Below are 13,854 nucleotides of genomic sequence, written 5' to 3'. Positions count from 1 at the left end.
TGGAGGAGTTTCAAACCTTTGGAAGTGATGTCATGTCTGAGTTTCTGGTGTGACATCCTTGTCTGACATTTCCCACAGACTTTTCTTTCATCAATCTTCAATTTGGGAGTTCCTCTAATAGTTTCAGCAGATATAATCATCTTCATACCTTGCAGATGGCTCAATCTTTGATGCCATGTCTTCTCTCATTCTTATTTGACTAAGGTACCCTTTGAAGAATAACCAATTTGAGAACTCCACATGTAACAGTTGTCTTTGGTTCTGACTCCTTTCATGATCACTTCACTTTCTTTGTTAGTAATCAGACATTCAGTTTTAGTGAAGTTAACATTTAGACCTTGGTCACACAGTTGACTGATGCTTATTAGATTAGCAGTTAATCCCTTAACTAGTAGGACATTATCAAGGTCAGGAACTCCAGGGCAATCAAGCTTACCAATCCCCTTGATTTTACCCTTTGCTCCATCACCAAAGGTTACATAACTTGTGGCATGAGGATGAAGGCCAGTTAGCAAGTTTTTGTTTCCAGTCATGTGTCTGGAGCACCCACTGTCAAAATACCAATCTTTTTTGGCTGAAACTCTAAAGGAAGTGTGAGCTATTAGACTTGTGACATTAGTCTTGGGAACCCATTGCTTTTTGTTGACAGGCCTGTGATGTTTAGGTCTAGGTTGATAGTGAGTCTGATGATGAACAGGGCTAGGATAACCATACAGCTTATATCAGAAGGGCTTCAGGTGGCCAAATTTTCCACAGTAATGGCATCTCCATCTTTGGTGTTTCCCTTTCTGCTGTCTTCCCTTCTGATGTTGTGACATCTCAGGTTTGCTTTTAATATGGCTGCACTTAAGTTTGAATTTAGGTTTGCCACCAGTGTAACTGCACTCAGGCTTAGATTCATTAAACCCAATGCCAGATTTGTGTCCTGTTATTTGTCCAGTTTGGAGAATCTTGTCTAAGGAGTCAGATCCATTGTTTAACATTCTTACATACTTGGTCATCTCTTCCAGTTTAGAATTCAAGAACACAACTTCAGTTTTTAACTTGGAGATGGTTTCCACATGTTCTGCCTTCTCATTCTCCAGTTTTACTATCACTTTCTTCTGGCTTTCAACTTGTTGACTTTCATCTAGCTTGGCATTCAGAACCACTGCTTCTGTTTTTAATTTGGAGATGGTTTCCAAGTGTTCTACCTTCTCATTCTCAAGTTGAGTTATTACCTTCTTCTAGCTTTCAACCGATTTACACACCTCTGCACTTTTGTGACACAACTTTCTGTAGGTAGTGGCCAACTCTTCAAAGGTTACTTCATCATAACTTGAGTCTTCATCAGAACCCCATCTTCCAGTCAAGGCAATCACCAGATTTGCAGACTCTTCTGTTCCACTCTCATCAGACCAAGTGGCAGTAAGACTCATCTTCTGTTTCTTGAGGTAGGTTCCACATTCAGTTCTAATGTGTTCATACCCATTACATTCATGGCACTGTACTCCTTTTCCTTCTTTGGGCTTATCATCTGACCTTGTTCTTCTTCCAGCATTGTTGGATTTACTGATGTCAGATGAGATGTTCTTGACATTAGCCTTAGATCTTACATCCATCTTTTTCAACAGTCTGTTGAACTGTCTTCCCAGCATTGCTACATCATTTGCCAGATCTTCATCAACCACCTGACCATTTTCCTCCTCTGTGTTTGATATGAAGGCTATGCTTTTGGTTTTCTTTTCAGATCCATCACACATTCCCATCTCAAATGTTTGGAGGGAACCAATTAGCTCATCAACTCTCATGTTTGAGATGTCTTGAGACTCTTCTATGGCTGTCACCTTCATAGCAAATCTCTTAGGGAGTGACCTGAGTATTTTTCTTACTAATTTTTCATCTAACATCTTCTCCCCTATGGCTCCTGAGGCATTAGCAATTTCAAGGATACTCATATGGAATTCATGAATATTTTCATCTTCTTTCATCCTTAAATTTTCAAACTTGGTGGTGAGCAGCTGTAGTCTAGACATCTTCACTCTAGAGGTGCCTTCATGAGTGGTTTTGAGAATGTCCCAAGCCTCTTTAGCCACCTCACAGTTGTTTACCAATATGAAGATATTCTTGTCTACTCCATTGAATATGGCATTCAATGCTTTAGAATTTCCAAGGGCTAGATCATCCTCCTCCTTGGACCATTGTTCTTCAGGCTTCTTATCAGTTGTGGCTTCTCCTTCCTTAGTAATTACTGGATATTCCCAGCCTGTTAGCACAGCCTTCCAAGCCTTATTATCAAGAGATTTTAGGAAATCTACCATTCGAGGTTTCCAATAGTCATAGTTGGATCCATCCAAAATTGGTGGCCTGTGAATAGATCCTCCATCTCTCTCCATAGTACCAGAAAGTATTGTCCCTAGATCTCACCTAGAACCAGAGCAGGATGCCTGCTCTTATACCAATTGAAATTCTGGTATCAGATATGAGATGTCGAAGGTAATGTCACGACACTAATATTTGAATAACACAAACAGGATAAAGATAAAGAATGGTAATGCAAGAGACACAAGCAATTGTTAACCCAGTTCGGTGCAACTCACCTACGTCTGGGGGCTACCAAGCCAGGAAGGAAATCCACTAAATAGAGTCAGTTCAAAGACTCTCAGTAAACTACACAAGTTACAGTCTTTTTCACCTAATCTTTACCCGTATAACTTCTACCTAAGAACTCTTAGGTATGAGATCCCACTCACTCCCCCTCAACCACACCAGTGATATTAAACAAGAATTACTATGAAAAGAAGACACTCTTCAAAGACACACACTTTATTTTACTTAGCAGCTTCAATCAAGTAGGCACACACTTGATCTTACTTAGCAGCTTCAATCAAGTAGACACACACTCATGCTTAAAAGCTTTGAGTGACAAATAACAACTCAAAAATCAGACCAATTCAATCATCTATGGATGAATTGAATGGCTTACAAGTCACACGACCACACAAGACATAAACGCTTATTCTCTCTCAATATTTTGTTATGTATTTCTTGTGTATCAAATCAGGTTTTCCATGTCCTTTTTATAGAAGCTTCCAGCTGGGCTTGGACATCATAAAACCCTAAAACTATTTTCCAATCAAATCTTCTTATGACAGTTGGTTAGATCTCTTTGTAAAATAAGTTAAATCACGTTGTAATCATTGATTGATTGCGTTTGCAATTAACTCATCAATCAAACATAAATTGCCATTAAAAGCGCAATCACATAACACATAACACTCAGACTGAATGTTCTGTGTACAAATGTCATGATATCGGGTCTGACATCCTGGAACAATCCTGCATAATTCCATTTTAAATATCCAGCAGGTACATAATATCAGATGTCATGACATCGTGTATGACATCCTGAAACAATTCTGCATAATTATGTTTTTAAACCTCTAGTAGGTACAAGTTATCTTATGTTAAGACATCACATGCAACATATTGTGAACACTCTTTGTTTTACCAAAATTGCTGCCAACACTTAGAACCAACAATTGTAAGCAATTCAGACAATAGGAAGGCCTTCCAGATGAGGGCACAAGTTTGAGACATGCAAAGTCTAAAGATTCTCAGAGACGGACTACCTGATACCATTCATACGAAATTTGTCCTCTGATATGGGAAAATTCTTGACCTCTTGAAAGTCCCGATGAAAGTAGAGGTTATCACTACCCTCGCTCAGTTCTATGACCCTTCTTTAAGGTGTATCACCTTCCAAGACTTCCAGCTAGCTTCTACTCTAGAGGAATTTGGACGAATCCTATACCTTTCCAGATAGAAGAAAGGCACGTACCAAGGAGTTTGATAAATTATAAAACCTGGACACTTGGCCATAACTCTGAATATACCAATTGTTGATTTGTTGCTTCATTACAAAACAGATAGGGAAGCCCATAGACTCAGAAGAAAATACTTGAAGATAATAGCTAAAGGGTTTGCAGATATCGAGAAATGGGAATCCTTTGGAGACGTGTTGGACTTACTTATCTTTGGACTAATCCTTTTTCCAAACTTGGACAATTTCATCAACTCCACTATTATTAGTGTGTTTTGGGTTGTGAAGAATCAATGGAAGGACCTGGTAATCGCTCTCCTTGCTGATGTATATTATACTCTGCATTCGCATCATGGTAAGATGAAAGGATTAATGCTCTGATGTATTTGTCTCTTATACTCATGATCAAGACAATGAATAGCCATGATTGGTCTCAGAAGTTGGTGTCTCTCATGGAAAAGTCCATTTTATGGTACACCATAAAGCTCGATATAGAAGAGATAACCTTCAACTGTGGGAACTTTCCTAATGTCCCTCTCATTGGCTCTATCGGATGCATTAACTACAATATTGTACTAGCTTTGAGAAAATTAGGCTATCCAATGTTGAAAAAACCCAATGATAAAGCTTTAGAAGAGTTTGTCATACATGATTGGGGGGCTAAGAATCCAAACATGCTCCGAAGAATTATCCGTTCTTGGGAAAAAATGTATAAGAAGGGTAGACAATTGGGTAAAAAGAATGTTGTAGTCAAGGAATCATATACTCAATGGGTCAAGGAAATGGTCCAACAAATCAAGCTGCATTTCACCATTGACCATTTGTATCGTCCAAATTCACTTGAGCGCGTTCCTATTTCTATGGAAGAATCAACGAGCTTAAAGCAATTGTCGCTCGACTCGACCAAGAAAAAGAAGAGATGCAACAAAGTCTTTATGATATTGCTTATGAAAGAAATGAGCTGAAATTCGACCTATTAAAGTGTATTTAGTTTTTTTTTTTTTGGAAATAAATTCCATGCATTCATACTTTACAAAAAGGTTCAATAGATTGGTGCAGGCATTCAACTTCTCTTGACATTTATGTCTTATAATTTTAATAGTTTGGTCTAAAACACTTTTAACATAACATTAAATAAAAATAATGTAATATTTTATAAGCAAGATCAGTTGTGATTCACTTCATCCTACTAAATAGGGTTTCTTTAAAGCATTTAATTTTGGCATTGCCATCCATCGTGATGCTTTAAATCACCACATGAGACCAACTTTCTTAGAAGTCATCTCTTCCATAAGGTTAATCCATATCCGATAAGGATAACAAATTATTTTTGACCTGAGGATTAGGCAAGAGATTACTTCAATACGATAATGGCCTAATAATGTAACATATAATAATGTAACATACCTTCTTGATGGATCATTATGTCATAAATCCTAAGTTTATACGATGAAATGAATCATAAGTCAATTTTTATGTGCCTCATAATACATTTGTTCTAGTTTTAAACAATGGAGTTTTATTTGATTAAGTTTTTAAAATAAAAGAAATGGTTTACCATCTTTAAAATATTTATATTAATCAATTTTATGAATTAGTTTCTATAATTTTAAAATGATTGAGTTAAATAGTTGAATAGGTTGTTTTAATTGAACTTTAGTTACTACAACATTGGAATGATTTACTATAGTTTATCTAATATTATAAAAATTTAAAAACTAATTTTAATAATTCTAAAGTGGTTTGACTAAATATATTGGGATGGTTAGAAGGAATATTTCTTCAACTAAATGGTTGCATAATTGATATAGTATAATATTTATTTCTAGGTGATCTAGTATTTTAGAATTATTATAAAAATAGTACTATAATAAATGATTTGTTTGAAATTTTTCAATAGGTAAGCTGTTTTCAAATTTATGGAATGCGTTAATTTTATTTAGACATTTTCTTTATATATTTTAGGAACTACTTTTTTATTATTTAGAATATTTAGACATTTCCCTTATTGATTTTTTTAATCTTTTAGTTTTCACAAAGTATCTTCACCAATCATATTTAAATTTTATTACCTTAAGCGCTTGATCAAACACAATTTTGTTTATTTGATTTTTTTTCTTATATACATTTATTTCTTTATGAAATTATATTTCTTAACCTTTTTTCTACTTATGATAATATTTTTTTTATCATATTTTAAATAAACATTACTTAGCTTCTAAATGGAAGTTTCAACCTAAAATGTTATAAATAGGCTTATTCATCATCTCTCATCATTTTAAATTCATTGTTTTCTATTCAACATGTAAATCACACTGAACACCTTGAGCATCTTCTCAACCTCACATGACACAAAACGTCAACATTTTGTTTGAATTGGGTGTAGATTTCAAATTCAACCATCTAACTCACATATTCAATCATTTTCTTTTAAGATTTTCAATAATTTATTTTACACTTTTTTCTTGTTCATTGAACTTTTTTTTCTCTCTTAGTTCTTAAATTTAAAATATGGATTTGGTTCCTCTTGTATTTATATGAACAAAAAGCTTTGAATCCTTTGTTGTTTTTTTAAATCACATTTTGCATCGACAAGCATCTTAACCATGTATTTTTAGGTTAATATTTTTATTTCTATCCAAATGCTTTAATTCTCAAGTTCTATGTACGAGTTTTTGTATATTGTTATTAGAAATAATTTATATAGCATAAAATGGAGTTTTAAGTGAATGGTCATTTGTAAGAAAGGGAATGGTTTTATTGATGTATATACTTTTCTTTAAATTTGTTTAGTTTAGTTTTTTATTTACCTATCAGTTGTCGTGTTTAAAGTATTTATGTCAATTCAATCCATGAAGTTTGATTTATTTTTAATAGTTGATGAAATCCATTTTGACGGTAACACTACTTTGAAAAAGTTACTCTGTGTTGGATATAGGTAAGAAAGGGAATTGTAACACTCATATATAATGTATATAATATAAGTCTAAAATTATATATTATATATAGTGAAATATCGGTACTTAAATACATAAATATCTATTAATAACATTGTACATATTTATATGTCCAAAAAGAATTACAACTATGATAATAGGATCTGTACATAGAACTACAAGGGTGTCAAAAATAAAACTAGGAGTTAGATCATTTTGAGAATGATCCCAAAATAGATATCTATACAGCGCAAAAGTTGTCCAAAATATCAAGTAAGCAAAGACATCAAGTCATCTTCTCGTTACCCTTCATCTGCCTAGAATCTCTTTAAAATAATCAACAAATATGGGGTGAGATAATAATTCCAGTGGCTTCCCTATCTTATGGGTTAACTCGGATCTATAGGGTTCTAATCAAATCATAACTCAAGTCACAAAAGGGAAAAGACTTAAGTAAAGGAAAACTCGCAATGTATGGGAACATGCCTCTTAAGTTCATTAACTCAAACAATCACTAATCGGAAACCATTCCAAGATATATTTCCCCAGCCAAGCCTACGTCTAGGATTATAGACACAGGTCACAGATCCTTGTATCTGAAGCTACGCAAAAAATATCTGAGCACATCGCACGCTCATAGATACAATAGAGTCGTCATCGAACTTTATTTATTTCCGAAGGAAAGGGAAAACATCAATAAAAGACATGGGAAGAGAAAAGGGTAAGGAAGTCGGTTATACAAGGTGAATGTATTAGCACCCCTCACATCCATTGTACTCAACAGGAACCGTTTTGATTGTTTTTTTGCTCAAATGGATGTTACTATCTGAAGATTACTTGTAAATGATCTGAATAAAAGGGAAAAAGAATTTAATAATTAATGTGCTCGCTGTGGATTTGGATCCTCATGTCTGCATATCCTCATAGTGCAATAAGATATTCAGAGCTTCGTAGTAAATAGAACTAATGGTGGGAGATGAACCTTTTTTTTTCTCTTTGGCCATACCATGTATTGGTTCATGCCACATCCTCTTTGGTTCAGATATACCTACATGATGGGTTCAAACAATACAATCATTTGGTTCAAACCATACTTTCATCACATTTCAAAATCCTTTTTCTTTCTTGTTTGCCTTGTCAGTCCTCGTGCTTAGGCAAACACTCATTTCATCTCCCACCATTAGTTATATGAACTACAGAGCTATGAATTCCTTATTTAACTATAAGGATACGTAGGCATGAGGGTCTCAATCCTCGGCGAGCACATTAATTATTAAATTCTTTTTCTCCCTCTTATTCAGATCATTCGCAGAAGAGAAATCTCCAGCTTCGTGCATAAATTCCCACTTGGAAATCAGAAAAGGTTCTACCCTGTCAAGTTCAACGGTGTTGGGTATCAACGTGACGACATCGTGGTAGTTATTGAAGGTTCAGGCAGAAGAGAAATCTCCAGCTTCGTGCATAAATTCCCACTTGGCTTCATGCTAAACAATTGGACGACCTCCATAGTCCCCACGGTCTTTTCTGTTACAACATAATGCATTTTGTTTTTTCAATCCTTTGTCTTCTCTTGAGACAAGAGGATAGCTTTTAAGGGTCTCCTTATTATCAAAGCATTATGCGATCAATAAATAAAAACATGTTTGCATTCAAAATCGTGTTCCTTTCTTTTATTTTACTTTTCGCACAAAATAAATGGCAAAAGTTTCTTTTTCTTTTACACTTTTCATAAAGCCTGTTCTAAAATAAGCTCATAAACATGTAGAGAAAATAAATCCATTGGTAACAACATGGAAAATATCCCTTTTAACTTTGGGTTTCCAATTAACCAAGCTGAAGACGACGATGAGGAACATTGTGAGTTGTCGGCTGAACTAACAAGGATCCTTGAGCACGAGCAAAAAGAGACTCGTCCATATCAAGAGCCAGTAGATGTTATCAATCTGGTTTCTGAGGAAGTCAGAAAAGAGGTGAAAATAGGGGCATCCCTTGAAGAGAGTGTGCATACTGAGTTGGTTAAATTGCTTCAAGAGTATTTAGACATCTTCGTTTGGTCATATCAAGATATGCCCGATTTAGACACCAACATTATCGAGCATCATTTACCACTCAAGCCTGCAAAAGGTAAGAAGGACTAGACCTAACCTGTCATTGAAAATTTGAGAAGAGGTGAAGAAATAGTTTGATGTTGGCTTCTTAGCGATTTTTGAATATCCTCACTGGGTTTCCAAAATCGTCCTAGTTCCAAAGAAAGATGGTAAGGTTATGATGTGTGTATACTATAGAGATCTCAATAAAGCCAGTCCAAAGGATAAGTTTCTTTAGCCTCATATTGATGTATTGGTCGACAACACTGCTCAGTACTTCAGTTTCTCGTTCATGGATTGGTTTTCCGGGTATAACCAGATAAAGATGTCTCCATATGATATATAAAAGACAACTTTTATCACGCCTTGGCGAACTTACTGCAACAAAGTCATGCCTTTTGGTTTGAAGAATTCAGGGGCAACATATCAGTGTGCCATGGTAACTCTCTTTCATGATATGATCCATAAATATATTGACGTTTACTTGGATGATATGATTGCTAAATCCAAGAGGGAGGACGAGCACTTAGATTATCTGAGAAAACTATTTGTCAGACTGAAATTTCAAGTTGTAGTTGAATCCTGCAAAGTGCACCTTTGGGGTCCGTTCTGGTAAACTTATGGATTTCATTGTTAGTCAGAAAGGCATTGAAGTTGATCCCGACAAAGTTCGAGTAATTCAAGAAATTCCACCTCCCAAAATAGAAAAGGAAGTTTGAGGCTTCCTAGGTCAACTCAACTACATCTCAAGATTTATCTCCCATTTGACGACTACCTATGAACCAATTTTAAATTTATTGAGAAAGAATTAAATGATCATGTGGAACAACGATTGCCAAGGGGAATTTTAAAAAATAAATAAATACTTACAAGAACCACTGATCTTAATACCACTTGTTCCAGGTAGGCCTTTGATCATATATCTCACTGTATTAGATGAATCGATGGGATGTGTACTTGGTCAACATGAAGACACAGGCAGAAAAGAACATGTCATTTACTATCTTAGCAAGAAGTTCACTGAGTGCAAGACCAGATATTCACTCTTAGAGAAGACTTGTTGTGCTCTAGCTTGGGTTGCTCGACGCCTAAGACAATACATGGTTTGCCACACTACTTTATTGATATCCAAAATGGATCCAATAAAGTACATATTTGAAAATCCTTTGTCACTAGAATAATTTCTCGGTGGAAAGTGCTACTAATTGAGTACAACATCCAGTATGTTACCCAAAAAGTTATCAAAGGGAGTGTGATATCTGATTATCTTGCTTATCAACCTGTGGAGGGTTATCAATTAATGAGGTTTGACTTCCCAGATGAGGACATCTTGTTTATTAGAGATTATGAGATTCCAGGCCCCGACGAAGGATCCGGACCAGGATCGCGATGGAAACTCGTGTTCGATGGTGCTTCAAATGCTCAAGGTCATGGGATTGGGGAAATTATTACTTCTCCAACTGGCTTTCACCTTCGATTCACTACAAGATTATGTTTTTATTGCACCAACAATATGGCAGAATATGAAGCATGTATCTTTGGCATTGAATCATCCATTGATCTAAGAATCAAATCCTCGAGGTGTACGAGGATTCAACTCTGGTAATAAGTTAGATCAAGGGAGATTGGGAAACTCATGATAGCAAGTTAAATCCATACAAGAATCATGTCATGAAGCTGATTCCCTACTTTGATGAAATCACTTTTCATCATATCCTTAGGGAAGAGAATCAGTTAGCAGACATTTTCGCTACCTTGGCATCCATTTTCAAAGTCAAGTGGAAAAATGAAGTGCCTTCAATCCAAATTGAACACCTGGATGAATCTGCATATTGTCTAGTAACTGAGGCAGAATCTGATGATCAAGCTTGGTTATGCGACATTAAAAGGTATATAGAGAAACAAGAGTACTTTGAAAATGTATCCATCCCTAATAAGAAGGCTTTGAGAAAACTCTTATGCCAAGTTCTTCTTGAATGGGGACGTGTTGTACAAAAGGAATTATGAATTTGTCTTGCTCATATGTGTGGGTAGACACGATCATAAGGTCCATCCATGAAGGTTCTGAAGGAATACATGTTAAAGGGCCTGTTATGGCTAAAAAGATCCTTCGAGCTGGCTATTACTGGATAACATTGGAGTTTGATTGCTACAACTTTGTCAAGAGATGTCACAAGTGCCAGATCTATGTTGACAAAGTACATGTGACACCAACTCCATTGAATATTTTGACTTCTCCTTGGCCCTTCTCTATGTGAGGTATTGATATGATTAGAATGATCGAGCCAAGAGATTCCAACGGTCATCGCTTCATTCTAGTTGTTATTGATTACTTCACCAAGTGGGTCGAAGCTACTTTATATGCTAATGTTACACGACAAGTGGTTACAAGATTTATCAAGAAAGAGATGATTTGACGCTACGGAGTTCCTAGCAGGATTATTAATGACAACACCAGTAACCTGAACAACAAGATGATGAAAGAGTTGCGTCAAGAATTCAAGATTGAGCACCACAACTCTTCACCATATAGGCCCAAGATAAACGACACCGTAGAAATAGCAAACAAAAATATCAAGAAGATTGTCAAAAAAATGGTCAAGACTTACAAAGATTAGCATGAAATGCTTCCCTTTGCACTGCTTAGATACAAACCTTCAGTTTGTACTTCTACTGGGGCAACTCTATTCTCCCTCGTATATGGCATGGAAGTTTTCCTCCCATACGAGGTGGAAATTTTGTCATTAAGGGTTATCATGGAAGCCAAACTTGAAGAAGCCGAATGGATCCAATCTATATATGATCAGCTGAATCTCATTGAAAAAAGTGCTTGATGGCTCTCTGTCATGGTCAGATATACCAGAGACGTCTCAAGAAAGCTTTTGACAAGAAGGTTCACCCTCGAGTATTCCAAAAAGGTGACCTCATGCTCAGGAAATTCTTTCTAATACACTCGGATCCATGAGGCAACTACGAAGGACCCTTTGTCATCAAGAAGGCCTTCTCAGGTAGAGCCTTGATCCTCACCACCATGGATGCGGAGGAGTTTCCACTTCTCGTGAACTCCGACGCAGTCAAAAAATATTATGCCTAAAAAAGAAATGAAAAACAACTCGCTAGATTGACATTCGCAATGATAATCTAGGCAAAAATGGGTATACCGGTGGGCCAAAAGAAGAAATGCCCAGGCAAAAATTAGGGATCAAACAAAAAAAATGCATAAGCCTGCTAAGTTGAAAACCTGAAAGGGAGACTTAGACAAAAATGGGTATCCTGGTGGACGGAAAAAAAGAGAAAAATGTTTAGGCAAAAGTTAGGGATAAATTCATTTGATTGAAACCTTGAGCCTACCTCATCATAGCTAGGTCTCAGACGACAACAGATATATCTAGTCATCGTAAACAGAAGCAAAGTGTTGGAACCCATATCTTATAGGGGATGGTAGATTATGTTGTAACCAATGGAAATTCATATAAATTTCCCATTGCCATTTACCTTTGTTTTTCAATTTGTATAATTTCCTCTTCTAGGATTTTGCATCGTCGTACACACATCATATGTACAAACTTTTCCACATTCAATAAAATTATCTTTCCTTTATCAATTGCTCTTCGTTATCAATTTTAATTTCTTGTATTTTGTTTGCTATTTTTTATCACATAATTCCACAAAACATCGAGAATAATAAAAAGTTTAAACAAAAGAAAAAACTTTGTGCATTGCCTTATTTACTTGAAAAGTTCTAAATGGAGATCGGTGGTCTACAGTGAATGTGTGATACGAAAGCATATTAATAACTGCCCGATCAAGTCACAAATCATTCTCCTCTCCAGTAAGTGTCGTGTTTGAAATCCCCAGAAAGTTGTGGCAGCGTGAAGTCCTCTCCTTTGTGACAAACTCTCTAGTCCAGATATCAAAAGTCAAAGAATCAAAGTCTACCACCACACAAAAAGATTCTCACCCTTGTAGATACCATTCATGTCTCTCATAAAAATATCCCACATTGCATTGCATTCATTATCATGCCATTGCATATGGACTCATCAGCATGCATGCATATCATTTCACAAAAAAAAGAACTTATCCCACCTTTTTCCCATTACTAGCAGGATGACTTCTTGGCAATAGTACCGAATCCTTGATATTTGATGAAGGACCAGAATCAAGTTAAGTTGGGGAAAAATATGAAAGACATGAAAGGCAAGATGGAAATGATGTTGGAAGCTCTTCTAGCTCAATCAAAGAACAATCTTTAGCATGTTATCACAAATAATGTCGGTTCCACATCAGGCTTTACCTTGATGACCAACCCAATGTACGGACTTCTGTCTGACTATCCTCCTTCACAAATGGATGTTCCTACTCAATCTCAGTCGGCACATATCCCGTTATCTAATGAGGTTACCATTATTCCAGAGAACCCCAATATTCACATTGATGAAGAGGGTCCTCAATTTACGAGGAGTGTGCCAAAATTTCAGAATACCCACCTACTGACAAAAGAGGAGCATCCTCGAATTTTTGAAGTTGCCGAAATTTTTTGTGATCTATAGAAACAAATTAGAGTTGTGAAAAGCTTTAGCGCATTAAGGCTTCATGACATGTATTTGGTGTCAGACCTGGTTATACCCCCTAAATTTAAAGCACCTGACTCCGAGAACTACAAAGAGGATAGATGCACAAGGCATTATCTGGTGATGTTCTATAGAAAAATAGCCTCATATACTCACGAAGATAAGTTAATGATTCATTATTCTCAAGATAGCTTGAGTTGAGCATCGTTGAATTGGTAGAAGAAGTTAGAAAGGAGCCATATTTAGTCATGTTTGGACTTAGTGAACGTCTTTTTGAAGTAGTACAAGTATAATTTAGACATGGCTCCAGAACAAAGGCAACTTCAAAGCTTATCTCGAAAGAAAAATGAATCCTTCACTAGGTATGTGCAGTGGTGGAGAGAATTAGCAGCAAGTGCGACCACCACTTTTAGACAAGGAATTGGTTTACTTGTTTATGGATAACCTGTGGAGCT

The 13,854-nt window shown here is 36.0% G+C and overlaps 1 protein-coding gene across 1 annotated transcript; it reads left to right on the top strand.

The window, feature by feature from the left end:
• Window positions 1-8,528: 8,528 nt before the first annotated feature.
• On the top strand, window positions 8,529-10,832 carry LOC127080393 (uncharacterized). Its single transcript, XM_051020713.1, has 4 exons — window positions 8,529-8,862; window positions 9,729-9,928; window positions 10,048-10,427; window positions 10,547-10,832. Exons 1-4 carry the CDS (start codon window positions 8,529-8,531, stop codon window positions 10,830-10,832), a joined length of 1,200 nt encoding a protein of 399 aa, XP_050876670.1.
• The last annotated feature ends 3,022 nt before the right edge of the window (window positions 10,833-13,854 follow it).

This window comes from Lathyrus oleraceus, chromosome 5 (assembly GCF_024323335.1).
Source record: "Lathyrus oleraceus cultivar Zhongwan6 chromosome 5, CAAS_Psat_ZW6_1.0, whole genome shotgun sequence".
NCBI classification, from domain to species: domain Eukaryota; kingdom Viridiplantae; phylum Streptophyta; class Magnoliopsida; order Fabales; family Fabaceae; genus Lathyrus; species Lathyrus oleraceus.
The sequence above is the reverse complement of the archived record's forward strand: the minus strand, read 5'-3'. Positions and strand labels throughout refer to the sequence as shown.

Bases quoted from the DNA above. Each gene is read 5' to 3' on its own strand.
- LOC127080393 (XM_051020713.1), top strand. From the start codon at position 8,529: ATGGAAAATATCCCTTTTAACTTTGGGTTTCCAATTAACCAAGCTGAA. The intron at 8,863-9,728 runs GTAAGAAGGACT...CACTTGTTCCAG, and splicing joins ACCACTCAAGCCTGCAAAAG to GTAGGCCTTTGATCATATAT. The intron at 10,428-10,546 runs GTAATAAGTTAG...TCATATCCTTAG, and splicing joins TGTACGAGGATTCAACTCTG to GGAAGAGAATCAGTTAGCAG.